General features: G+C 46.8%; 1 protein-coding gene across 1 annotated transcript in view; it reads right to left on the bottom strand.

Annotated features, from left to right (window-relative positions):
- The window catches only part of Ccdc162p, a 187,355-nt gene continuing 161,206 nt past the window's right edge, over nt 1-26,149 (bottom strand). Inside the window, 12 exon segments of the mRNA XM_033763439.1 lie at nt 1-201; nt 203-217; nt 2,947-3,059; nt 5,212-5,352; nt 7,319-7,439; nt 11,397-11,606; nt 13,014-13,166; nt 13,723-13,902; nt 14,237-14,389; nt 18,010-18,177; nt 19,576-19,629; nt 20,222-20,371. Of these exon segments, the coding sequence (XP_033619330.1) occupies nt 91-201; nt 203-217; nt 2,947-3,059; nt 5,212-5,352; nt 7,319-7,439; nt 11,397-11,606; nt 13,014-13,166; nt 13,723-13,902; nt 14,237-14,389; nt 18,010-18,177; nt 19,576-19,629; nt 20,222-20,371 (1,569 nt within the window). The 3' untranslated portion in view covers nt 1-90.

Raw genomic sequence — 26,149 nt, 5'->3', positions numbered from 1 at the left:
ATTACAAATTAGATAAGACAGTTAATGGAGTTTAGAGTTGTTTTTATTCACTTGAGTGCTCACAGAAATAAAACGTGCAAAAGAAAAGAACTATCTGTTGAGTCTGAATGGCACTCTGGGTGAAGCTGTTTGGACTTCAAAAGCTGGAAGTTGAACATTTTTTGCCACATGGGTTAGGAAAACTTCATCAATCCTTTTTTTGGTGTTTAATAGGCACCTGTAATATTAAATAGATATAGGGCTTTTTAAAAGAGCTGACAATTCGTATAGCATCATAGAAAGCCACTGTTATTAGTGAGACTAAAATCATTTGTTCAGTCTGAATTAGGTTTTTGGTGTGGCTTCTATATTTTGCCACTTGTTAAGAAGGGAACTGGTCAGAATTAATCCATCAATGGAAAGCCATTTCCTGATAAGCAAGAAGAGATTTTCGTGTTTGGAGCAACCCAAAAATTTCTTAATATTTTATCGATTGTGTTAGCACAATGCTGTTTTTTAGAAATGTGTTCTTACATTCCAGCCATGTATAAATTTCTCTTTAGTAAGTTTTTACCTGACTTATCTCATTTGCTTTGCTTCAGAAGTCAGACCTTAGATAAGTTTGGAGCAGTTCCAATTATTTCTGTGCCTCTGCTGCCCTCAGATTTTTTGCTTGGGGTTTCTACGTTGCCCTCAAGCTAATGGAATCACAAGACACTCTATTAAAGGGTTTATTTATTCTGTAGGGCAATGGCCAATGCCTTAGAGCATCACCCACCTAGGTCGCTCAGATGTGGTGGGTCTCCACTCATGCACTTAGCCACGTAGCAGCCTTTTCAGCCCTAGGTCATGATTACTAACACCTGCAGCATATTCAGAATTATCAGGCAGGAAATGGAAATGGACTGGATCTTGAAAGGCCTTGTGCCAGGTGTGGTGGTGCATGCCTGTCATCCCAGCACTCGGGAGGCTGAGGCAGGAGGATTGCTGTGAGTTCGAGACCAGCCTGGGCTGCATAGTGAGTCCCAGGTCAGTCTCAACTACATAGTGAGACCCTGTCTGGAAAAACCAAAAAAGAAAGAAAGAAAGAAAAAGGAGTTGAAAGGCCTTGTGGTTCCACACATACAAATGGAACTTTGCTTCCTTTTACAAAAGCCTTTGTCAGAAACAAGTAGATATATACAGCTGGCTCTCTGTATATGGGGCTGCATGTGTGAATTCAACTGGCTATGGATCAAAAAATATTTTAAAAGTATTGTACTTGCATTGAACATGGAGACTGTTTACTGTCATTGTTCTCTAAACAAATACAGAAAAACACATATTTTCATAGTATTTGTTAATATAGAGATGATTTAAATATATATGGGAGAGTGTATGTAGGTTGTATGCAAACAGGACTTTGTTTTATGTAAGAGTCTTGAGTATCCGTGTTACCCTAGGGTGCCCTGGAATCATTCCCTCTGGATACGAGAATGACTTCTAGAATTCACATTTCGGAGACAGATGAACGCACAGATTGGTGAGTCCAGCAAATGGAGAACATTAGTAACACGGCCCAGATTTGGTTAAGATCTCAAATGGGTGTCTTCCCAGCCTGTGTCTTCCCTCTCTTAACCACACATGTAGAAATAGTGCCATGAACTTCTGGGCCATTAACTAGACCATCAGTTTCAGAATTACACCCTCAGGATTTAGTTCAGTGGTGCCATTTCTGCCTTGCAAGCGCAAGGTTCTGAGTACCAAGTCAATCCCTGGTACCAGGAATCCCCAGGGTACCAGGGGGGCTGGGGATTTAGCTCAGTGGTTCTGCTGCCTGCCTTGTAAGCACAAGGTCCCGAGTTGGATCCCCAGTACCAAAAAAAAAACAAAAACCTTGAATAATCTTACATCTATTAAACTGAATTTATAGTTTAAAATCTTCTGTAATAAAATTCTAGGCCAAGATAGTTTCACTAGGGGAACTCCATGAATGAGGCCCTGTCTCAGAGTTACACCTTCAACCAACTTCTTACGATGGCATAATTTTCTTTGACAAAATGGTTACATCTTTTTCTGTTAATTTTTCTCAAGGCAAAAGGAGAAGAACTTTTTTTTTTTTTTTTTTTTTTAGGAGGAGGAGAAATTTATATAGAGAAAGATCGCTTCTGTCTAAGAGAGACAAGGGGAGATCAGAAAGTGGGTTGCCCCAAGAACTCTTAAATGTAGTGATTAAATATGTAAACCTCTAGAAGGGACTTAAAAGATACTGGAGCAAAGAATAACATACTTATTAAGGTAATATGGAGAAGGTAGTAAAAGAGAATGTCAATTTTTAAAAATATAAACTAAGCTGGGCTGTAATCCCAGCACTTGGGAGGCTGAGGCAGGAGGATTGCTGTGAGTTCGAGACCAGCCTGGACTACATAGTGAGTTCCAGGTCAGTCTCGACTACATAGTGAGACCCTGTTGCAAACCCTTCCCTGCAAAAACAAACAAACAAACAAACAAACAAAAAAAAACCCCACATACACACACACAACACAAAAACCACAAAAAACAAAACAAAATAAACAAAAAACCTAAAAGCTGGAATATTTTTTAAAAGTTCTTCAAATATGTGATAATATCTATTCCAAAAGCTTCCTTGGAGGATAATTTCTCTAGTTTAAAATAACTTCTGAAATTCTTTATTTCTACTCTTCAAGGAACTCAGATGAAAGATCTGATTGCTCACCAATTATTATAGATGATGTTTTAAAAAGAAAGAAATTTAGACATAAATCTCAGAAAGTGTTGATACTGGCTACCACACCAACTGATTGACTTGTGGTAGAGAAAGTGCTGTTGGACTTAACTATACCAACATGAGAGTTCTGTTATCCAGATCCAAAGTGTCTAGATAGATCTTGGTGTAAAATTTTTTGAACATGTTTGATTTAAATTTTTCAAATTTTCACACATAAAATCAAACTTATTATTACTTACAGTCTTTGGTCTTTGACTCCTTCCTGTTATTTTACTGCTCCTCAGATCAGTCTTTAAAAAGTGTTGGTGGGAGTATCTGGATGATGTGGGAGGGCAATTTAGGGATACAAGGCCTACAAAGTTAAAAGTGTTACAAGTTAGATCTCTGTGGCGAGGTGCAGGCATAGATTTAATTTATGAAATTTTAGAGCTGAAAACGGGGATCTAAATCGACTTCATCAATTTTGAGTGGAGCTGTCAAAACTTGGATGGAGCTGGGCATGGTGGCACATGCCTGTAATCCCAGTACTTTGGACGGCTGAGGCAGAGCTACAAGTCCGAGCCCAGCATGAGCAATTAGTTACTTAGACAGACCCTGCCTTCAAATAAAAAATATAAAAGGTTCTGAGGCTGTGGTTCCGTGCAAAGCCTGGGGTTCAATCCCCAGGGCCACAAAAACAAAAGCAAAAAATTCTTGGACGGAGTGTCTGGCCTGAGAGTCACATTTCCAAGTAGAAGAGGGGAGGGGAGAATTGGACTCCGGGAGCTGGAAGCGGAGAGACGGGGGGGGGGGGGGGATTCACTGCATTCCCAGGCTGAAGAGCAGCTCTGGGGTTTCTGGCTCAAGCCAGTGGATCTCTGGCTAAGGCCATTTGCTGAGACGGTGCCTCCTCCACCTCTAAAGCAGTCAGCCTGGAGGAGCAGAGAAAGGCAGGTTCTGTTCGACCTGTTGAACTCGTGAGCCGGAGACGCCGGCGTGGAGACATCCAGTAGTCATCGGGTACGTGAGCCTAGGGCTCAGAGGCGAGTCTCGAGCTGCAGGTATGGACTCGGCAAACGTTAGCTCCACGGGGACACAGACAATTAACATCCAGGAGCGATGTGAAAAGAAGAGGCTAGACAGAGGCCTCAGCAGCTCTGCTGTTTGCAGAAGTTAGTTACAAGGGAAGAACTGGAAAGAAGACTTAGAAGCAGTGGCCAGAGAGAAAGGAGGAAAATCACAAGGTGCAGGGCCATGGGACTTAAGGGGAGAGAGCAGGAGAGAAGGGTGTGGCCATCTGTTTCCAGCGCTGCGCAGGCAGGAAGGGAGGACTCTGTATCTAGAGAATCTTGGAAATCCCGGCATGAGCAGCTGCGATGAAGCAGCAGGGATAAAACTGATTGCTGGTGGCATGGTGAGGCGTACATGTGGCTCCCAAGTACGATTCTTCCTTTTGTTCTTTAATAATAGAACACCAAACTTTTTGTTAGACACAGTGTCCTGCAATCAAAGCCACATTTCCCCGTCTCCTTTGTGTGGTGTTTTGGCTAAGCGTTGGCCAGTAAGATATGTACAGAAATGCCGTACGTGACTTCCAGGAAGGAAGCGGTAGACTCGCGTCGTCTTCCTTCCCCCGGTCGCCTGGAAAGTTAGGCAGCCACCTTGGCCCGTGAGGTGGAAGAGCCACACACAGAACGGCACACTGTGAGAGAAATGTGGGTTCGGATGGTGCGCGGCCGCCGTAATAGCCAGCTAGATAGCCTACCTCTAGACTTTGTTAATCAGAAGTGACAGTCTCGTAAGGTTTAAGCCACTGTCACTCATTACTGTTTTTGTGTGAGTACAGGCAATTCTTTTAAGAAATTTTGTTGTTTGCAGTGTTGGGGCAGGAACCCAGGGCCTTGCGGACTCTTGGAAAGTTCTCTACCACTGAGCTACATACTCAGTACCCTTTTAAGAAGTTTGACTCTGAAGGGAAGGAGGAAGGCCAGTAGCAGGAGAAGAAACCTGTGGTGAAAGGAGGCTTTTAGTTTACAGTGGATTTTATGATTTTGGCACAGACACGATTAGAAGGATGCATGGATGGGAAATTCAAGTGTGTAGAAAGGAAGCAGGTAAAGAATATTTCAATTTCCCTGAGAAGGTAGGAGCAAATGAGATCTTGTCCACAGTGATTGGCCCCAAGGAGGGAAAGGGGGGCACTGTATTAGCCTGTTTTCTGTGGCTATGATGAATCGCCTGAGGTAGGGTCAACATCCAAGATGCTATGGTGGGGTGGAGGCTGGGGTCCAGTTGCTCCACACCCCACCTAGCGAGAGCCTCACTGCGGGGCACTCGAGGGAGGAAGAGATCACATCTGGAAACATGAAGCCAGGTTAGTCCTAGTGACCTAAATACCTCCAACTAGGCCCCATCCCTCAAAGTTTCTGCCGCCTCTCCACAGTCAGTCCCACACTAGAGACCAAGCACCCCACACATGAAACTTGGGGGACACACCCATGCCCCCTCTGCACCAGAGCAGGTACCTTTGCCATTTTCACAGGAAGGAGGGAGAAGCAGGTGACTTTCCACGCCGTGGGCTGAGATAAGAAATGGAGAGAGTGCCCACTGGATGGTTTTTAGTTCCCCTGACGCTGGAGATGAAGGGTTGGGGAGCTGTGTGAGGGCTGAAGAGACGAGAGAGATTTCAAATAGTTGCTGCAGAGGGGAGAGAGTGAGCTGATCCACCCTCAGCTCCTGGGAGAAATGGTGAGCTGGCCCACGGCAATCAGGTATCTTACTCCCTGGCTTCAGGGACTTGTTCAAAACTGGGCACTTCCGGCTGGGGATTTAGCTCAGTGGTTCCGCCACCTGCCTTGTAAGCGCAAGGACCCGAGTTCAATCTCCCGTACCAAAAAAACACAAACACCCCCCCAAAACACACACACACACACACACACACACACACACACACACACACCTGGGCACATGACCCATGCCGGCACCCATGCCAGCCCAGGGAGAGCCCAGTTCTTTCTAGCTGGCCCATGTCCACACCCACCCTGTCTTGCTGTGCTTGAGCACAGGATGGAAGCGTCAGACAGAGGTGGTAGAGTTCTCCTCTCACTGCCTCTCACTGCTCCACTCCGTTTCTGCTCTCAGCCTTCTCAGAGCCCAGGGATAGAGACAAAACAGTCCCCACACACAGCTCAAAGTTTGCTCAGGCTGCCTCGACTCAGTTCACCGCTGAACATTTTATAGTTTTGTGAGCCAGCTGACCTCATGTTTTCCATAGCATTTTGAGAGGAACTACTCTAGAACAAATTACAGTTTCTCAGGAATTGCACAATCCGGGGAAACCACATTAAAGCGAGGTAAAGAGAGCATCACCTTGACTGTGCCAGCGTTTGACAGGGAGACTGCTGTTGCTGCTAGGAAGGAGAGATGTGGAACTCTTCAAGATTCCAGCTGGCCCCAGCCGTGGCAGCTCATTACTGGAATCCCAACACTCAGGAGGCTGAGGCAGGAGAATCACTGAAGAGTTCAAGATCAGCTTTGGCTACACAGCGAGTTCAAGGCCCTCCTGGCCTACATACTGAGATCCCGTCTCAATTAAAAAAAAAAAATCCAGCTGGCCAACAGCCAAGGAGGAAGGAGTGGGACGGATGGCTGATGTTTACCTTTCATCGCTGCTCGTACAGTTGATGGCTATTGTATTAGGCACCAAAAAGACAGCTATGATGACCTATTCCTCTTGTGAGTCTCCCTGGGCGAAGTCGTCACAAACCCCTCTTCCAATGGCACAGGGGGACAGAGGGGGCTGAGGCCGGGGAGTAACTTCTCCTCCACTCTCTGGGAAGAGTCCCCCTGACATTCATGCCTCGTCCCCAGTGTGGGAAGGAGGGTTTATTGCCCGCCTTGTACCTCACTCCAGTTCTCCTTCATTTCTAAGCATCAGATAATGCATGGTTTCCTTAACCCTAGAACGAGCCTTTGAGATTGGCATTTTCACTTGACGGAGAGGCTAATGAACCTATCTAGGACACGGCCAGCAGTGACAGGATTCTGGCTTGTCTTCCTCCAAAGTGCAACCACTAGGCTACGCTACATAACAGGCACGGAGGGCCTCGGCTGATCCTATCAAAAGGCAAATCCTGAAGTTTGGTGGTAGTTCTGATAAGAGTTAGAGGAGAGCCAGGGATGTAGTCCTCATCTTACAGAAGAGGTAGCGAGGGGAGAATTTCAACTGCCATTTTCGTGTGATGCCCCCCAGCCCCCCACTAATGTGCTAAGCATCATAATGGACTTTACGAGTAACATCTGAGATGTGTGGCCCTCAGTGTCCAAGCGTCTAAGATGCTTCAAAGCCCAGGGAAGCACTCAGTGTTCTTTAAGGGGTGCGTATGCATTCCTGGGACCAGTTGTTATTATGGATCGAAACCTTTTGGAATAGATTTGAGTGCTCCACAGTAAGATAGAAAATTATGACTGTAAATTGGAATTAAGCATTATCCATTCATGGGCTCTTCATTCAGCAAACGTTGGGGAGGACCCATTCAGTGGCCCCGGCGTGTTACCTTTATTCACGGAGGCCTCGGTCTGTGCAGACCCCCGAGACTGGGTGATTTCGGAGACAGAGACAGGTGCGCTTACCACCTCGGGAGCTCATCAGGACAGATGGCTGCTCGGGGAGACTCAGGCGACTTTGCAGCTCTTCCACACGCTGGAAAGCGCCCAGCTTCATGCTGTGCTCCTGGGCAAGCTGGCTTCTCATCTGAGGGGAGAGGGGTTGGGAAGCAGAGATGCTCTGTGGGCTCCGTTTAGTTCCTGAAACTCACAGTGGAGCTTTGGGTTTCCCCAACAACACCAGGTCTTCACAGAGTCCTGGATAGGCTGAACTCAGGCCTAACCTTCTCCTAAGAATTAAGGGCTTCAGGAAGACCAGAATTTAATACCTAGTCAAAGAAACAAAAGCAACTCTTGGAATCCCTTGTCACATTATGAGAGCTGGGGCTTATTTACATATATATGTATACATTTGCACATATGTAAAATATATGTTTTATATATATATTTGGTGATACTAGGGATCGAACCCAGGGAACATCAAGCTAGATCTCCAGCTTTTTAATATTTTGAGACAGGGTCTCACTAAGTTGTCTAGGCTGTCACTGAATTTGCAATCCTTTTGCCTTAGCTTGTATATTTTTTATGCTTATTTTCCAGATGGGTAGAGGAATAGGAAATTTAGGGCTCCGTTCACACAGGATCAAGTCACAGAGTCTGCACAAAGGACCCGAGGAACCCCTGCACAGTTGATAGTGGAGGAAAGACTTGAGCCCAGACCACTATCTCAGCTTGGCATCTCTGGGGGGGTCCCTAGGCATCACTCCCTGGGCCGGGACAAGGCCAAGCCCAGGCATCAGGCTCTGGATTTCTTGGGACAGCTCTCCCTTTGCCCTTGACCCTGGTCACCCAGCCGGATAGCAGCTGGGTCCAAAGTGACTCCATCTGCAGAGATGACAGGTATTTCTTCTTTTTAAATTTATGATCTCCTAATTATCAAAAAAGGAATGCATATTAGATTGTGATGATCATGTTCCCTCAAGATTCATATCCTCCCAGAATGTGACTTTATTTGGAAATGGTATCTTTGCAGATACAATGAAGTTAGGATGAGGCCATACTAGTTTCAGAGTGAACCCTAAGTCCAGTACTATTTTTTAGAGCCAGGGTTTCACTAAATTGCCTGCGCTGGGCTTGAACTTGTGATCTTCTTTTCTCAGACTCCCAGAGTGCTTGGACTGTAGGTGTGCACCACCACGCTACCCCGACCGTTGTTTTTTTAAAGACACTGTTATGGCTTGTATCTAGACGTCCCCCCATCATGTGGTCATAGGTGAAGCTTTTTAGAGATGGCTGAATTTAGAGTGTGTGATGCTAAGATTAAGGATGTGCTGCTGGGATTGATTCATGGTGCGACTCAAGGACTAAGGGTGCCCCACCCTGGGTGTGAGTGTTACCCATCATAAGAGCAGGCAGCCTGGATAGAAAATAAGGGACAGAAAGAGGGCTGCTATTCTCATGGCTTGTTGCTTGCTACTTTGCTGCTTAGCTGTCTTCTGCCCACCATGAACTGTTTCTCCTCTGCGATGCCCCTCTGCCAGGCCATCCTGCCTGGGAGCCGGCTGACTATGGACTGCAACCTATAAACAGTGAGCCACAGCAAACCTTTCCTCCTTTAACTTTGGTGTTGGGTATTTTGTCTCAGGGATGAGAAAGCAATTAAGACAGATACAGAGGAGCACATCATGTGACAATGAGGAGAAATGGGAATGACATAACTACAAGTCAAGGAATGCCGAACGAAGGGTGTTGGCCAGCACTAGTGGCCAAGAAGAAAACATGGGCCAGTGTTCCCCAGAGCTTCTCTAAGGAACCAATCTTACCAATACCTCAAGTTTAGACTTCTGGTCTCCTGAAGAGTGGTAAAATAAATTTCTATTTTTTTAAACCATCCAAATTGTGGTAATTTATTATGGCAACCATTGGAAACTAATACACATGCTCATTTTGAAAATTCAGGCACATATGTTTTAAACCACTGTGCTGTGTAGACTTTACCAGATGGCCCTGCACACTGGCAGCTGTGGCCACAAGCTGTCCTACAGTGTTAGGGGACTGTGTGGGCTGTGTGTGTGGGAACTCCCACATGAAGTGTAAATTTTAGTAGGTCATCAGAGTCCAGAATTAGGAAAATTTCCTAATACTGGCTAGGTCCCACATTCTTCCCCCCCGCACATTCTTCTATGTACCCTAGGTGTTGGGGTAGGATCCTCATTCTCCATGGGTAAGAGCTAGGGGGAAATGTTATCAAGATTTCTTGAACCAGACCAGGAATAAGTAAATTTGAGAAATACTAGCAGAGGAAAGAAACATGCTTAGTAAGGACAGATCTTGGGGTAGCTTCCTCCACCCCCACTTCCGGAGGTAGAGGCAGTGACTTGGCCAAGATTACTCCAGAGTCAAGTTTGAGTCTAAGCCTCCCTACCTGTTTCTGAGGCTTCTCTGCCTTCGTGGTCTTGATGAAATATAAACATTTATTGAGAGCTGTGTATCAGGCCCTGCAGCAAGTGCTTTATTTGAGTTTTCTAATATAATCTTCCCCCAAATGCCATGAAGAATATTATCTCCATTGTACCAATGAGGAAACCAAAGCATAGAGAAGCCACAGACGGTGCCCAAAGCAACACAGTTGGAGGGCTGGGAGGGCTGATCCAGGCAAGAGTCTGACTCCACCCCATCTCCAGGTGCAGGAGGCAGGTGAGGAGCTTGGTGCTTGGCCAGGTGAGTCGTTACCACCCACTGCAGCCGAGGCTTGAGAAGGGTAAAGAAGCCACTGGGTGCAGGGCTCTTATTGGCCAAGGGTTGATTGCAGTTTGGGGTGGGGTGGCCCAAGGCACATGGGCTGTCGGGAGAGCTGGAGAGGGAGTTTAAAGGGGCCCAAAGGTGTATATATATATAAATATATATATTTATATATATATGCACACACACATATATATATACATACACATATATATATACACATTAAAGGGGCCCAAAGGTATATATATATATATCATATATATATACACACACACATGTATCTATTGAAAGAAATCTGAAAAGATTTGACTACTTCTAGAATCTTTGCCATTAAAACAATAAGTAACTATTAACCAGAGAGAACTTTGGAGAACCTAATCTATGAACTTATTGTTGCGATGGCTTTTAGAAAAGCATAACTTATAGGACAAACAGGGGATATCAGATTTTTTTTTAATGTTTGGTCATATTTTAGTGTATTTTTAATGAAATAAATGTAAAATTCTAATTTTCTCTTATTCTAAAGCTACTTGTTTCCTCTCTCCATTTCTACATAAGGGTTGCCTTTAGCATTCCCCCAATTCAGTTGTTTTTTTGTTTTTGTTTTTTTTTTGAGACAGGGTCTCACTATGTAGTTGAGACTGACCTGGAACTCACTATGTGGGCCAGGCTGGTCTCGAACTCACAGCGATCCTCCTGCCTCAGCCTCCTGAGTACATGGATTACAGGTATGAGCCACCACGTCTGGCTTCCCTCAATTCAGTTTTAACCATAGAATTGTCCTTATTTATCTTCTTTGAGCACTTGAAACCCTTAGCTAATAATTTAATTTTCTAATTACCTTTCTGTGTCCTACTCTGGCTGGTGAAGGACCTACAAGCTTTACTCAGCCAGTGGGTATAAGTGAAGTACCTTCTCTGTAATGCACAGTTCCTTTTTTTGCTTTTTTATTGAATTACATTCTGTTGGTCTGCTTTCTTGGGACTGGGATTCACTCATGTCTGCGTTGTAATAGTCCTTTTTTCTTTTTAACCTTGTGGTATATTTTTAACAAGAATATATTTGTGTCTGCAAGCCATTTTTGTCTTTCATTTTTGTCTGCATTTCGGGAAATGTAAATAAAATCCTCCTGTAATAGCCTGCACAATACTCGCTGCCTAGGACCCTCTACAGGATCCCGGTTCAAAGATGAGAGCTGAGGGAAGGACATTTTCGTGTGTGTCTCAGGGTCCGAGCGGTCGGCCCAGTGTGGTGCACAAGTGACCATTTTCGGGTGTGCCTAAAAGTGAGGGAGATGGGGCGCTGCTGTGGAGGACAGGACTGCCCGGGGAGAGCGGGACGGTACCGGGGCAGGGGGGCCCACCTGGCGGACTTCCCTCTCCAGCTTCCTCCGCTGCAGGTGGCCCAGCTTGGAGGCCCGCTGTGCCTCTTCAGTCAGGAGCTGGAGCTGCTGTTCTTTTTGCCGCACATCTCCCAAGAGCCTCTCCATGCTGGAGGTTTTCATGACATCCAGCTGCTGCCGCGTGAGGGCCTCCTGGGTTGCTCTGCGTTCTGACTCCTGCAGCAGCTGAGCCTGCGGCAGGAAAGGGCCAAAGGCAGACAGGAAAGGAGCAGACTCTCCCCAGGGCAGTAGCAGGTTCCCTCAGGGGTGACAACCTGGCTATTCTGGCTTGTGTCAGCCGGCAGCAGGGGCACAGGACCTCGCCTGGCCTGATGTTTAGACTGTGAGACTCAGGCTCTCAAGTAAACTGAACGAACAAGTAAACAAACAGTAACGAAAACAAGGTAAGTGACGACACCATTATATGAGGCCAATAACAATTATTCCTATTTGTATGGTGACTTTACAAGTTCCCAAGTACTTTATATAACCAACTCATCTGAAGCTACTCAGGGAGGAATTAAGGCACAAAAGGCAGATTATGTTTCATGTTGTAAATAAACACTGCTTTCCTGGGCTGATATTTAAACTCAGCCGTGCTGACTACGCTCTAGGACAAACGTGGGGTGTCAACTTATTTTTAAGGGTTTGGTCATATGCAGCGTATTCTTCATGAAATGAATGAGTCTAAACCTAGACTGTCCTGCTTCGCTCATGCCAGGGGGCTGGCACCACTGAAAAGCTCAAGTGTAACGCCCCTTATCACGGTGCCAGCTTCCACCGTGCAGTTTCACTTCTGAAAGGAAGACAGTGTAGCTCACTGGAAAGGACCGGGGACCCTCCGCTTGGGACCCCACACTGGAGCCCGACACACCCCCTGGGCATGGAGAGACTGCTTGGACCACGAGAGGCCATACTCAAAGAAACCTAGATCCTGGGCCGAGGATTCAGCTCAGTGGAGCTGCTGCTTTTTTTTTTTTTTTTTTGGTTTTTTGAGACAGGGTCTCGCTATGTAGTTGAGACTGACCTGGAACTCACTATGTAGGCCAGGCTGGTCTCAAACTCACAGTGATCCTCCTGCCTCAGCCTCCCGAGTGCTGGGATTACAGGCGTGCACCACCACGCCCAGCTCTTTCAATGTTTGGTTTTCTATATATATATTTTTTGTTTTGTTTTTTGTTTGATACCAGGGATCAAACTCAGGACCTTGCACTTGCAAGGAAGGCGGCAGAACCACTAAGCTAAATCCCCAGCCCCTGCTGCCTGTCTTGTAAGCACAAGGTCCCAAGTTGGATTCCTGGTACCAAAAAAAAAAAGGATGTAGATCCTGAGATAAGCTTTGATACTTATGAGTAATATTTTCACATCATAGCCAAATCCAAGTAAGAATAAAGCCCTGATGGACACCGGCCTTGGTTTCTGGGCTGGAAAGGAGGGAGAAGAGGGTGGCCAAGGGCAGAGACATCTTTCCTGGATGTACCATCGGCCTGGCTTCACACTGTGCAGGCCTGGTGGCTGCTTTGACAGCCTCGGTGCCGGGTGTGTGGCCCTGAGGCTGTATCCCAGGAGAGGGAGGAGGAGGTCCTGAGGTGGGGGTACCTGCTTGTCCTGCTGCTTCCACAGCCTTGCGTTGTCAGCCTGAGCCCTGGCCAGGGCCTGCCTGAGAGCCAGCAGCTGCTGACGAAATAAACCTGCTTCTTGTTCTGCCATTAGCTTGATGCGCAAACATTCTTTTTTACTTTGAATAGATTCCTGTAAGCATCCCAAACACAGTAAGGTAGGAGATTAAATTTACTTTCCATATTTTTAGTTTCACAATCAATATCTAAACCACTTAGGGCGGGGAATTTAGCTCAGTGGTCTCTTGCTTGCCTTGCCAAGTTCAAGGTCCTGAGTTCAATCCCCGGTACCACAAACAAAAACAAAAACAAACCCCCCCCAAAAAACATCTAAACCACTTCACCCTCCATCTGTCCTCCTTTAAAACTCCTGGTGGAACAGATCTCTGGTTGGTCACTGTTTTGGTGACTTTAATGAGCAATAGCACAATGATTCAGAGTAAAGACTTTTAGAAACAGTACACGGAAATTTCCAAACCTTTATCAATATGTGCTTTGGTTTCAGTTTGCCTAAGTAACCCAAGTGCTTGGGTAATATCTCCTCTGCATCTTTTCACTTCCCTTGTGCTCCATTCTCTGCTCTATTCTTCCTTGGAGTTTTAGCTGTGGCTGCACCTGGGCAGCAGCTGCAGTCGGGGGACTCAGGAGCATCCCTGGGGGCTGCTGGCCACCTGCCCAGGTGCACTCACCTTCTCTGCCCTGCTCAGCTGGCCACGGAAGCGAGCCTGCTGCACAGCCAGCCTCCAGTGGCCCAGGTTCCTCACTTTGCACAGCAGGGTGGTCAGGTGGCTGATGTCCTGCTCCAGGGCCTGAAGCTGCTCCTGCCAGCAAGGCTCACTTTCAGAGAAGCCTCCCTCCAACACTTGTCCCTGAGGAAGGGAAGAGTCCCAACATCAGGCTGCAGTGCCTCTATGTTTACTTACTTTTTATTTTGATTTTTTTTGCAGCTGGACCCAGGGCCTTGTGCATGCTGGGCAAGTGCTAAATCCCCAGGCTCTAATTTTTTTGAGACAGGGTTTCTCTATAGTCCAGACTGGCCTTGAATTTGTGATCCTCCTGCCTCAGCTTCCCAAGCTGAGATTACAGGCATGAACCACTGTACCCCTCTACCAGTAAAATGTGTTCTCAGGGAAGCCAGACTGGCATGTTAACAGTGAACAGGGGAGAAAATGCTTGGATGAAATGCTTAATAAAATCACGTACTTTGGTTGAGTTTTCTTTTAGCCCTTTGTCAGGTCCGGCAGAGCCCCATTTTTTCTTCAGCACTTGCATATTGGCAATCCCTTCTGTTCTGACTTCCCTGATGAGCTCACACACATTCTGGATCAAATTAAATTGATTTTCATCCAGCTTGTCCTGCAAATTGCAAGCTCAGGTCAAGGTGGCAGGAAGGACAAGTGGAGAAAGAGCTATTTTGCCTTTTAAAATCTAACTTTTGGAAGTGATTTCACACTAGAATATCCACCCAGACAATTTCTCCACCATGGATTACATGAAGGTCACACTCACGGTCCGTGAGCATCGCCTGTAATCCACATGGCTCTGCACATGCTCGAGTGCCTTGCTCGTCACTTCCAAGGCAATGTGAGCCAGGAGGGCAGTGGGGAGGGCAGCGGGAAGGCACAGCTAGAAAACCTGCTGCCCATATCGCCCCAGGGAGGGTTACGGGGACAGTCGAACTGAGGAGTTTTGCTGCCAGATTGACTCAGAGTAGAATCTGACCACAGAGGACCATAGCTGGGCTACTACCAAGGAACTCCATTAAATATGGAAAAATAGAGGAAAAAATCAGGCTGGTTGCTTTCCTTTTATAGGCTCCAGCAAAAACCACATTGGAAATATTCTTTTCAAAGCAACTTATGGCTAATGGCTTATGGTAAAATAGCACGATGAAAGCTAAGTCTAGCTTTGGACAGGGCCATGTACTCAATAGTGTCTCCTTGCATAATTTGCATGCTGAAACCCTAACCCCAAAGTGACAGTGTCCAGGCAGATAAGATCTTGAGGAAGTTATCAAGGTTAAGATGAGGCCACAGGATGGGTCCCTATTCTCCCTTCCAAGTACTAACCAGGCCCAACCCTGCTTAGCTTCTGAGATCAAATGAGATGGAGCGCATTCAGGGTGGTAATGGTCATAGGCATGGGTCTCTATTCTGATAAGACTGTGGCCTCACGAGAAGAAAGTAATCTTTTTTTCTCTCTCTCTCTCTCTCTCTTTCTCTGCCTTGTGAGGACACAGGGAAAAGGAAGTCAAAAGAAGAGAAGAAAGTAATCTTTTTTTTTCTCTCTCTCTCTCTCTCTCTTTCTCTGCCTTGTGAGGACACAGGGAAAAGGAAGTCACCCGCAAACCAGAAAAAGCTCATGGTGATTTGGGATTTCCAGCATCTAGAATTTTGAGAAAATGAATCTTTGTTGTTGAAGCGGAATTCCTATTGTTTCTGTTGTTTTTAAATGGCAGCTCGAGCAGATTTAGACACCCAGAGGCCTAGTGGTGAGAAGTAGGGGTAAGAGTATCCTCTTACTTCTGAGCTACTTCCCCCGACAAGAAGGCAAGATAGTGGTGCCCAGCTTGGAATTGAGGCAGGAGGCCTGGCTGTTGGGCACACAGCAGAAGTGTCGCCATCTCCTTGGAATTCTGGAGTAGAGTAGGCATTCCCTGCTCTGGGAAGTTTGGTGGAACTATTTTAGCCTGGGAGAAGTAGAGTCCATTTAAAAAATATTATTGTCTAGCTATCTGGCAGAAGCTAAAAGCAATCTGAGAAAATTCCCAATAATCTCTGAAACATCTGAAAGACTGCTTAACAAATTCCTGCTTCACTGTCTATTCATCCCTCTTTGGTGGCACTAGGCACAATACCTTCTGCTTTTTATCTTTTAAGCTCTTGTATTTTACAAATAAGGGGAAATCTCTCATCCTGTCTGGAATAAGCAGGCCAAGGTAGAGTATTCCTGGGATTGTCTGTTAACATAATGCTAGAGACCCCCTCTAGAACCCCAGAGAGAGAGAGAGAGAGAGAAATAATAAATGCAGGGAAGGGGTGGAGTTGGAGAAAATGATGGACTTGGGGGGCTGCTGAAATTTATCCTTGTAGGGCAGATGGATCAGGCTCCTGGATGGCCCGTTTTAGGCATGGGCCATCTATCTTACAGCTGTTTGGACACAGAAAGTGTCCACATGGAAAATGGCCAGTTACAGCCAGAAAGTGAGTGGCTGTAGATATGAGGGTACCCCACGCTCCTCTCCTGGGGTGGCTCTTTGGTGACAGGTCAGCAGCTCCCTGACACAGGATGTAGAGAAAGGCTGGTGGGCATACTGAGGGCTGGAAAAGTCTCTGAAAGCTGATTCCAGGTCTGCTATGACTAGCGAGGTCCCAGGAGGCGACTATTACTCTCTCCACTGGAGTCCGGCTGGGCCCAGGGCACTGTGCTTGCCCATCTGGGTAGCGTGTTTCAGTAGGAAGAGTGCTGCTGGTGGACCCTGGTGAGGATTCAGAGCAGGGAGCACTCCTGCTTATAAGATATATGTTAATATAATTGTGTAATTTACAACATACATTAATATATTATTTATTAATATAACCATTATACTATTATATTGGATATATATTAGGTTTTAAGCCTGCTTCTTTTTAGAGTCTGATGTAAGTACTTTTTTTAAAAAATAAATTTTATTTTATCCTATTCCTCCCTCAAGTCTCCTCCCCTCCCTTGTACAAAAGCTTTGTTTCTATTTTTCCCTTCTGTTCTCATTTTTTTCTTGTCCCTTCCTTTCCCCCTCCCTCCTCCCTTGTTCCCCTTCCCATGTGAACACTTTCTTCCCATTTCCCAACATCCATTATACATCAATCAGTCCTTATTTCCACACTCAGTTTCTCGCACCAGAGAAACTGTATTTAAACATCTTGTAATTATAGACAGCTAAATTAGTTAAAATATTATAGGCATTCAGACAGGGCTGGGCCTTTGAAAGAGTCAGTGCAGAAGATAAGAACATATTACAACTGGGGCTGGAGGTGCATTTGTTGAAGGTCACGTTTCAAGATCAGGAGAAATAACCACACCCACACACTTCCCCTAGTGATGAACAGCGATTGATATTCTAAGTAGGCATCATTCACCTTGGGTGAGGGAGGGAAACCTCCCTACCTGATTCCTTCCAGGGAAAGTTCTGGATCAGTTCATGTAAAATTGCTGTGTGACTGGCTTCCCCATTCAAGCCCCCTTTTATTGATAAAAGTGACTATACTTATAATCAAATCTTATTGGTTGACCATGGTTTTGTCCCACCTTATACCCACCCTGTGATTTGCCATTGGATCAATGTTACTTTATTGGATCAATGTTCATCTTATTGGTTGACTGTAGTTTTGTCCCACCTCGTACACCACCTCACATCCTGGTTTTGCTCTGGTAAAACTCCCTTGAGAAGTGGGGTCTGCAGGCAACCCACTTTCCTGGTCCCCCTTCTGTCTCTCTTAGACAGAAACTTTCTTTCTCTCAATAAATACTTCCTACTCTTAACCTCCATTGTTCCTAGAATTTATTCTTTGATTTTAGAGAACACGAACCCGGCATATGAGGCATCTAGCAGTTTGGGAGTTATAATATTTCCCTTATATTATTTGGAGGTCCGTATAATCACCCCTATATCAGTAACACACCCAGATGGCAACAACAGCAACTGGCAGGAGAAGCTTGAAAAATAAACATCTAAATTATCCTAAATCACCTAAGGGAGACTAAGGATAATCTTTTTCTCTTTTTTCTTCTTCTCCTTCTGTGTCTCTGTCTCTTTCTCTTTGTCTGTTTCTGTCTCTATCTCTCCCCCACCCAAGTGAAACTTACAGCTGGAAAACTCTTGGTCCAGCGAATCTCTAGTGACCACACAGTCCATTCTGTCACTGAACCTTTGGTGCAGCCATAGAGCTACCTAGAGAACAAACACAGGGCTAAATCCCCAGCCCCAGGACACTTACTTTTATGTGCAAACAGGTCATAAACAAAGCTTGGACTAATGCTTCATATTCTTCTTGGACTTCTTTTCTAATCTGCATTTTGAGGTTCAGATTCTCCTCTTCTAAATCGGTGAGTTGGGCTCTCAGACCAGTGAGTTCCATGATCATATCATGGCTGAGCTCAGCAACCTAGGGTTACGGACAGCTGAGTTAGAGGTACTACCGAGTGGGCTGGGCCCCTAGGAAGTCACTGCAGAGCGGAGGATAAATCACGACTGTGGCTAGGGGCACACCTGAAGATGATTAATGTCACGGCCAGATTTACATACTTCCCTAAGGGATGAACAAACAGAAGCTCGAGATCATTGGTATCACCCTTTTGAGGTTTCCCATGTAAATAACCCATTAGGGGTTCATTAGGGGTGGGCCATCCTCTCCCACCCACTGAGACTAAGACTAAAGACAAGACCAAGACTGTAGCTTATCCACAAAGATAATGATGTCATCCATATGCCCTTGCTACTATTCAATCAATATTAGCTAAGTGGGTACACTTGTAACCTTTTTTTTTAAGAAAAAAATACTTGTAATCTTATTGGTTGGTTATAATTTGACCCACGATGTACCCACCCCTTGTGACATTGCTCTCTCTATAAAACTTTGTCAGAGAAGTGGGCTCCTTGGCAACCCATTCAGGACCCTTCCTGTCTCTCAGGAGCTATTCCTGTTCCCCATTACATTTTCCTATTCTTAACCTCCACTGTTCTTTAGAATTCATTCTCTGACTGCAGGGAACACAAGCTCAGCGTATCTGACATCTAGCAGGGTTGGGAGTTACGTGTTTTCTCCTATATCACTAGTATTCACACAGTGTATAAATCCATATATATTTCCAAACTGCTACTGAACAAATAGTTCCTTATAGGTTAGTATAAAAATTCCTCTTCTATGGGCCAGGGATGTAGCTCAGTGGCACCGTGCCTGTCTGGCAAGCACACACTCCTGAGTCTCTGGTCACACACACACACACACACGCTGCACTTCTATTTGAATCTAATGAAGAAGATAAATATCTGGCTGTGCACAGAGAATCTCAGATTGCTTCAAAGGTCGCACTGCAGGACCAGACACACAGGAGATCGTCGTGCTCCGTAGGTAGTCACTGAGTAAATGACCCCCGAGGAACTACTGCTTACGCACTTCCCAGTTGGAGGAAACACTTCGCCTGCCTCGACCTCTATCTCCACACTGGCCTTCCTTTGATATCTTCACCCATCCACCTTATGTTTGGAATGAACTTTAACTGGCCTCCGAAGAAAACAGACAGTACCCTCAACAACAGCAACACGCCTCACCCAATACAAAATTTCAAAACAGTGCCCCCAGCAAAAAGAAAAAAGAAAGGAACAGAAACAGAAAAAGAAAAACGGCTCCTAAGGAGGCTTGCCTACACAGTGAAAGCATGCTCCTTGGGTAGTACGGACTTCCTGGACAGGTGACTCAAGCAAATGACACTCTGAAGTCCCACCCTGGCTGACTGAGTGGAAGTGAGGAGGTGCAAGGGAACCTTTGCAGGAACTGACCTACCTGAGCAGCGGGGTCTTCGGGTGGAACTGGACTTTTTTGCAACACATCCAATTCCTGAGAAGGGAAAACCAATGCACTGCCAAATTCAGACATTTACTCCTTCAGCCAGTTCAGTACAACACCCTCCTGACACCTGCCATTCCTCAGTGGAGCTGCATTTTGAGACCCTCTGGTTGGTGAGATTGGCCCATGCAACACTCTGAAGAGAGCGTTTCCTGAGAGATTCCAACCTCATGCCTACATTGAGAATAGCGCAAGGTGCTTTGGGTCTCATAAGGGAGGAAAGGTCAGTGATGCACCTTCCCCAAGGGGCCCGGCCCATTTGTGGGTCACCGCTTGTTTTCCCCAATAGATACCGCCAAAGTACACAACCCAGGGGTGTCAGGATGGCTGAGTGGTCTCAGGCGCCAGACTCAAAGACTCAACCCAGTGTTGCTGGGGCCACCATGACTGCAGCTCTGGATACCAGACAGAGACCAAGAACCTGAGCTAAGGAAAGAAATCTGGCGAGCACTATGCCCCTCAGTTCAGGGCCCAGAGCCACCCCACCTGGTCCCCTCTCCCCCATCTCAGCTTTACTTTCTCTTCTGCTTGATCCTGGGCCTCCCCCGTACCCTTCCTTACTGCACGCTCCCTGGGCACCTACCTGCTCCCTCTGGCGCAGCCTCTGCCTCGTGTGCTGCAGCACATGCTCGTAACACGTGGAGTAAGTCTCAAAGTTGCTGTGCTCTCGCGCCATCACGTCACAGCCCAGGGAGAGCAGGCAGGCCTCGAGGTGGTCTTTCCTGAAAGTAATCTGAAAGGCAGGGCATCATTCGCAGCAGCTCTGGCAGGGACCCTGGCGGTCTCCTCACACCAGGGCTCAGGGCACATGTGGCCTTGACTCACAGACGTCTTTCCTTTCCCATCTGCACCAAAACGATAGCTCTGGACCCAAGAACCTGTGCTCTGAACACGCACAGGCCCAGCTTCAAGAGGACAAATGGAAGGCTGGGGATTTAGATCAGTGGCCCCGCCACCTGCCTCGCAAGCTCAAGGTCTCAAGTTCAATCCCTGGATCCCCCCCCCAAAAAAAGATGACAAACGGAGGCTAGCCTATCCTTTGTTAAATGTTTAAAGGTTCCATGTCAAATCACAGACTATTAAATTGCAATGTTTAATTAAAATGCAATGTTTCAAGGTCCTCTCTGACCTTGAAAGACAGATCTGGAAGACTGAACTTATTATTTACAGACTACTCTAAGTTCTATTCTGAACGGTGGTCATCTGGGGAGAGCTGTTCTAACCCAGAGTTTGCAGTGTGATCCCTTTCTGTTCCCATCTCTGTTGGCCTCACAGCATATTGCGAGGGTCCTCCTATGCATAAAAATAAAAGATATGTACTCATTGGAAGGCGTGTGTGTATGTGTGCGTGTTTCTGGAGATTGAACCCAGAGCCTTTGCACTAAGCTCTTTCCTTAGCCTCTCTCTCTCTTTCTCTCACTCTGTCTCTCTCCTTCTTTCTGTCTCTCTTCTTTCCCTCCCTCCCTCCCTCCCTTCCTTTCTTTTCCTGGTACCAGGGATCGTACGCAGGACTTTGTGCTTTCTAGGCAGGCATGGCACCACTGAGCTACATCTCTGAACATTTCTTTTTCTTCTGAGACACAGATTCTTGCTAAGTTTCTCAGGCTGGCATCAAACGTGTGATTCTCTTGCCTTAGTCTGCCAGGATGCTGGGATTATAAGTGTGTACCACCACGCCTGGGTTACTTTTTAAAAGGCATCCTTTATATCCGCTTGGCAGGATGCAATCAGAATGGGCAATGGAATCCATGGAAACCTCTGTTCCTATAGGATTGAATGAACAGCAGCCAGGCAGCTGGGGACAGGAGCCCAGCTTTTCTCTTTTTTTCTCCAAGGCCCTCTTCAGGGCCACTTCAGTCCCCCAGATGCTTCCGGTCCTCACCCAGACCCTGGAAAGTGAGCACCAGGACAGCCCTCATTAGCTGTTGACATAAAGCAAAGGGAAATGGTACGGTGGCCTACACCTGTGATCCAAGGACTCAGGAGAAGGCTGAAATTGGAGCATCACAAGTTGGAGGCCAACCTAGGCAACACAGCAGGAGTCCAGCTCAAACAAAATAAAACAATAAACAAACACAAAGCATAGGGAACTCCAGGTTCTCTCTCTTGGACCCTGACTTCTTTGTGGTAGAAAGGCTTAGCGATGACAAGGGAAATTCCCAGCCTGAATTTGGTGAAAGCCCAAAGCTATGAGAAGTCAGAAGACCACTTCTGAGTCTAGCCAGGTGTGGCCAGGGGCCTTATCTGGGCCGGTGCTTGGAGGCAGCCACAGTGACTCACCCTGTACTGTCCTGGGCACCAGTGCCTTGTCATGGATGTGCCAACAGGGCTCTTGGCAATCATGTCATTTGGCAATAATGCCACTATTGCGCTGTAGATATAGATGGCAGAATTGAATCACAGTGGCTGTCTGCCATCCTCTCCTAGCCAACATGATGTTTTGCCTCGCGGGGAGGACAGACTTGCTAGGTGAGTCTGTATAATACCACACCGGCAGGACCGGCAAGGACTCCTCAACTTGGGCAACTCCAGGGTCCAGTCAAGCTGTGTTGCTTTCTTTTCTCAGTTGCTGTGCTAAAGCCCAGGGGTTGGGCGAAATGATCAGCTGAAGATGGCCCAGAGAGAGTGAGTCTGAGGGGAGGGAGGTGGTGCAGGAGCAGGCAGGGCCCCTGCAGGGGACATGAATCAGGACGTGTGTTCTAGGTGGGGCAGGCTGCCCACCGATCAGGTGAACTTCATCCTGCAGACCATGTACCTGGCCTTCCAGAGACAGCACCTAGAGCCCCTGCATCAAGAGCTGCTGGGATGTTGCCTCAGTGGCTTCTGTGGGCGTAACCCTGTGAGCTCTACAACTTACCCTGCCTCGCTGGGTCACTATGAACGTAACCTCTGCGTGTGTCACAGCGTGGACTTCATCTGCCTACTTTCCCTCAGGGTGTGCAAGAGCCACAGAGTCAGTCCACCAGCCCAGTTCTGCCCAGGAAGTAGCACCGCCCTCTCTGGGTTGATTCTGTCAGCAGAATTTAGATCTGAGGCATGATGGATGGTGCGAGTGGAGGAGCACTAACTTGTCCCAGAGATTTTTCTAGACAGCCAGTCTGGGCATGGCAGGTGCCAGGCTGGATTACAGAAAGAGTCTGGTCCTGTACCCTGTTGGGAGGACACGGGAGTCCTGTGGTTTGCTTCCTCTTAGAAGCCCTTGTAACAAGGTATTTTGAGGCTGTTTCTGCCAACAAGATGGTCCAGTGGCTTTCCATTCACTCTAGGATCGGGGGATGTTGCCCAAGGGTTGTACACGAGGCCACCGGCACCTACCCCGCCCACCTTCCCGTGTCCTCTGAACTCTGACGTACTCCTTCCCAGATTGCGCTGCCTTCCCTCCTCCGCCTTTGTCTGTCTGGCCAACTCCTACGTGTGCTTCAAGATGTGGTCCTTTTCTGACTTCTAGCTGGGCTTTTCCGTTCTTTGAGCTCAGGTGGTATCCTGGGCATCCTCCTCCGGACCTGCTGTTCACCTAACTGACCATAAGCTCTTCCAGGGCAGGGGCTACACTTTCTTCCTTTAAGTCTCTAAAGAAATTGCCTGGGAGAAAAAGAGGACATTGATAAACGCTTGCTGAATGAATGAATAACCCTTGGCATACAAATGAAAAATGACCCCCTCTGGAACCCACGGAATAGGCTATGAAGCGTTCTAATTTTTGAAAATGTCAGTTTCTTCAGTCCAGAGTATTTGGTATGAAATTTGGAGGAGACGTTACAACTGATAAGGAAAGTGTGGTTTTCTGAAATTCAGAGAAGAAAGCAAAGACCCCTAGAACACAACACAGGCTCAAGAAAAACTGGTGAGCATAATGGGATGGTGTGCCTGGCATTCAGCGGGACACAGAGCGGGCAGAGGGGGACAGCGGCCAGATGGCTCCTGGCCACCGAAAGACTATGTCCAAGGAACCCGGACAGCCTGGGGCCTGCCCCCTGTCCCCCGTGTTAATGACTCAAAGACCCCGAGGGCCGGCTGACGTAAAACTGAGAGAAAGAAAGGAGACTGGATGACACCAGTCCACAGGGTTAGAGGCCTCAAGACGTCCACCAAGTGCAGCAAATGGAAGAAACACAGAAGCACCCTACTGCCGAGCAGCAGCGTGTCCAAGCGCAAGCGTGGGTTACGGGTGAAGTTCGGGGCGTCAGCTGTGAGGAAGCTGCCCAAACCAATACCCTCACGGGCACCGATGCAAGCAACGCACCCAGGACAAGGCCAGTGTCTGTGGTCTGGACAACCTCGAGCCTACAGAAGACCGACCAGGACGGTGAGGGTGCACCTAAGGAAAGCTAGACGGAAATGGAGACGTCTCTGTCTGAAGCAGGGCGGAGCCTTGCAGCCTGTGCTGGGGGCAACCAGCTGAGGGGGCAGCCGGTGCCTGCCCCGCTTTCCAGTCTGTGTGTCCTGGCATGGAGCCCCACCGGCGGGAGGGAAGGGGAGCGATTTGTAATCCACCGCCGAGCCAGCACCTGCTTTGCTTTGCCCTTCCCGAGCGGGCCTCTGTTGCAACTTGCAGTCTTCACATCGGCTAGCAGCGGTTTTAACGAGCTCTCACTGAGCTGCCCAGACTTCTGGAGGCTTGTGGTTGGGGGTCCGTTCCCTGATCTCAGGGGTAGAGAATCTCTGGCACACATGCGTTTGGGAGGCCAAATCCCACTCCGTAGTGCTGCTAAAACACAGGGTGCCCAGGACGGGGGACAGGTGGGGAGTGAGTTCCCCGTCGCTGCAGCTGGTCCGGAGAGGCTGGAAGCCACAGGAACACACTTGGGATGGGGGCTCTGACACCGGCGGCCCCACACAAAGCTCCTCGAGGGTTTGCGCCCCTGCCCATGTCCGCGTTTCCCCCCACATGCTCTCATCCTCAGGGAGGGGTGAAGCTTACTAAGGGTGAGCAGAACTTGAGCCACAAGTTGTTTGTTTTTATTGTTTACTTTTAACATATAAATATCTCACATAAATTTTGCCCTTTTAACCATCTTCAGGTGTACAGCCCAGGGCATCAGGTACATTCACACAGCGAATCTCCGCCTTCCACCTCTAGGACTCTTTTCAGGCCGCAAAGCTGAATCTCCGAGCCCACTAAACAGCACCTCCCTGTCCCTCTCCTCTCCCCTGCCCCTGGAACCCACCTCGTTACTTGTGGTCTGTATGAGCTTGACTACGCTAGTGGGAACAGTAAGTGTTCCCGCGAGTCTGGCAGGACGTCCTCCGAGCTTATCTATGTTGTGGCATGTGCTCAGAGCTTCCTACCTCTTCAAGGTGAGCCAGAATACGTATTTCTTGATCCCAACATTTTCCTGAGCGCGCCCTGCCCTGCTCAGCTCGGCTCTGTACCCTGAGGATGGAACCACCTCACCGCCCTAGCAGAGTACCCAGTATCATGTTTGTGTACAACTGAAAGCTAAACGAATACATGGAAATCATCAAGTTCTGACGAAAAATGTATCTCCGATCAAGATTATGAATTTTCTACTTCATAACTAAGAACTGAAGCTGGACACGGTGGTGCACTCCTATAATCCCAGTACTCAAGAGGCTGAGGCAGGAGAATCACTGCAAATTAGAGGCCACCCTGGGCTACATAGTGAGGCCAGCCTGAACTTCATGGTAAGACCCTGTCTCAAAGAAAAAATAAAATAAAATTAAGAACGCAAGTGTTTACCATAAAATGATGGAGAACAGTTCCAAAAACTTAGAAAAATGTAAATTTGGAGAAAATACTATTTTTAAAAATTGAGCACATTTTGTTTGAAAAATGGTTTAATTTTCATGATTCATATCAACCCAAGGAATTTATTAATAGCATTAAAACCCTATTACGTCCAAATATCCACATTGACTCTCTTATCCTACCTTTGCATTGGATTCCTTTGATTTAGGAAAGTATTTCTTGCCAAGAATAAAAATGTTTCAAAATTCCAAGAATTGTGTATACGCAGGTGTATCAAAAGAATATTGTAAAATAGAAGAAAATATAAAATTGCTATGGATTTAAATATCTTTCTAGAGGGATACACACACACACACACACACACACACACACACACACATTATTGATGCAGATTTCTTTGTGGAGAGTAGACTGGGCCTGATGGAGGAAGGGTAAAAATGTTACCTTTCTGTATGTTGGCTTTTTTTGTGTGTGTGACATGTTTTGAAAATTTTTGTTTTGTTTCATTTTGTTTTTTGTTTTTTGAGATAGCGACTCACTCTGTGGTTCAGGCTAGCCCTGAACTCCCTGGGTAGCCCAGGCTGGCCTCCCCCCTCTCGGCAATTCTCCAGCCTCGGCCACCCAAGTGCTGGGATTACAGGTGTGCGCCACCGTGCCCGACTTGAAAATGTTTTCTCATTAGTGATATTATAGTTTTTTGGTTTAAATTTTAAATACTAAGAAATCAACACCAGAACTATGCAAGAAATTAACTCATTCACAAACAGGTTACTTTAAAAACCTGACCAAATTTGGAATTTA

This window comes from Fukomys damarensis, unplaced genomic scaffold (assembly GCF_012274545.1).
Source record: "Fukomys damarensis isolate Sample0158 unplaced genomic scaffold, DMR_v1.0_HiC HiC_scaffold_14, whole genome shotgun sequence".
NCBI classification, from domain to species: domain Eukaryota; kingdom Metazoa; phylum Chordata; class Mammalia; order Rodentia; family Bathyergidae; genus Fukomys; species Fukomys damarensis.
This window is presented reverse-complemented; position numbering and strand designations above follow the sequence as displayed.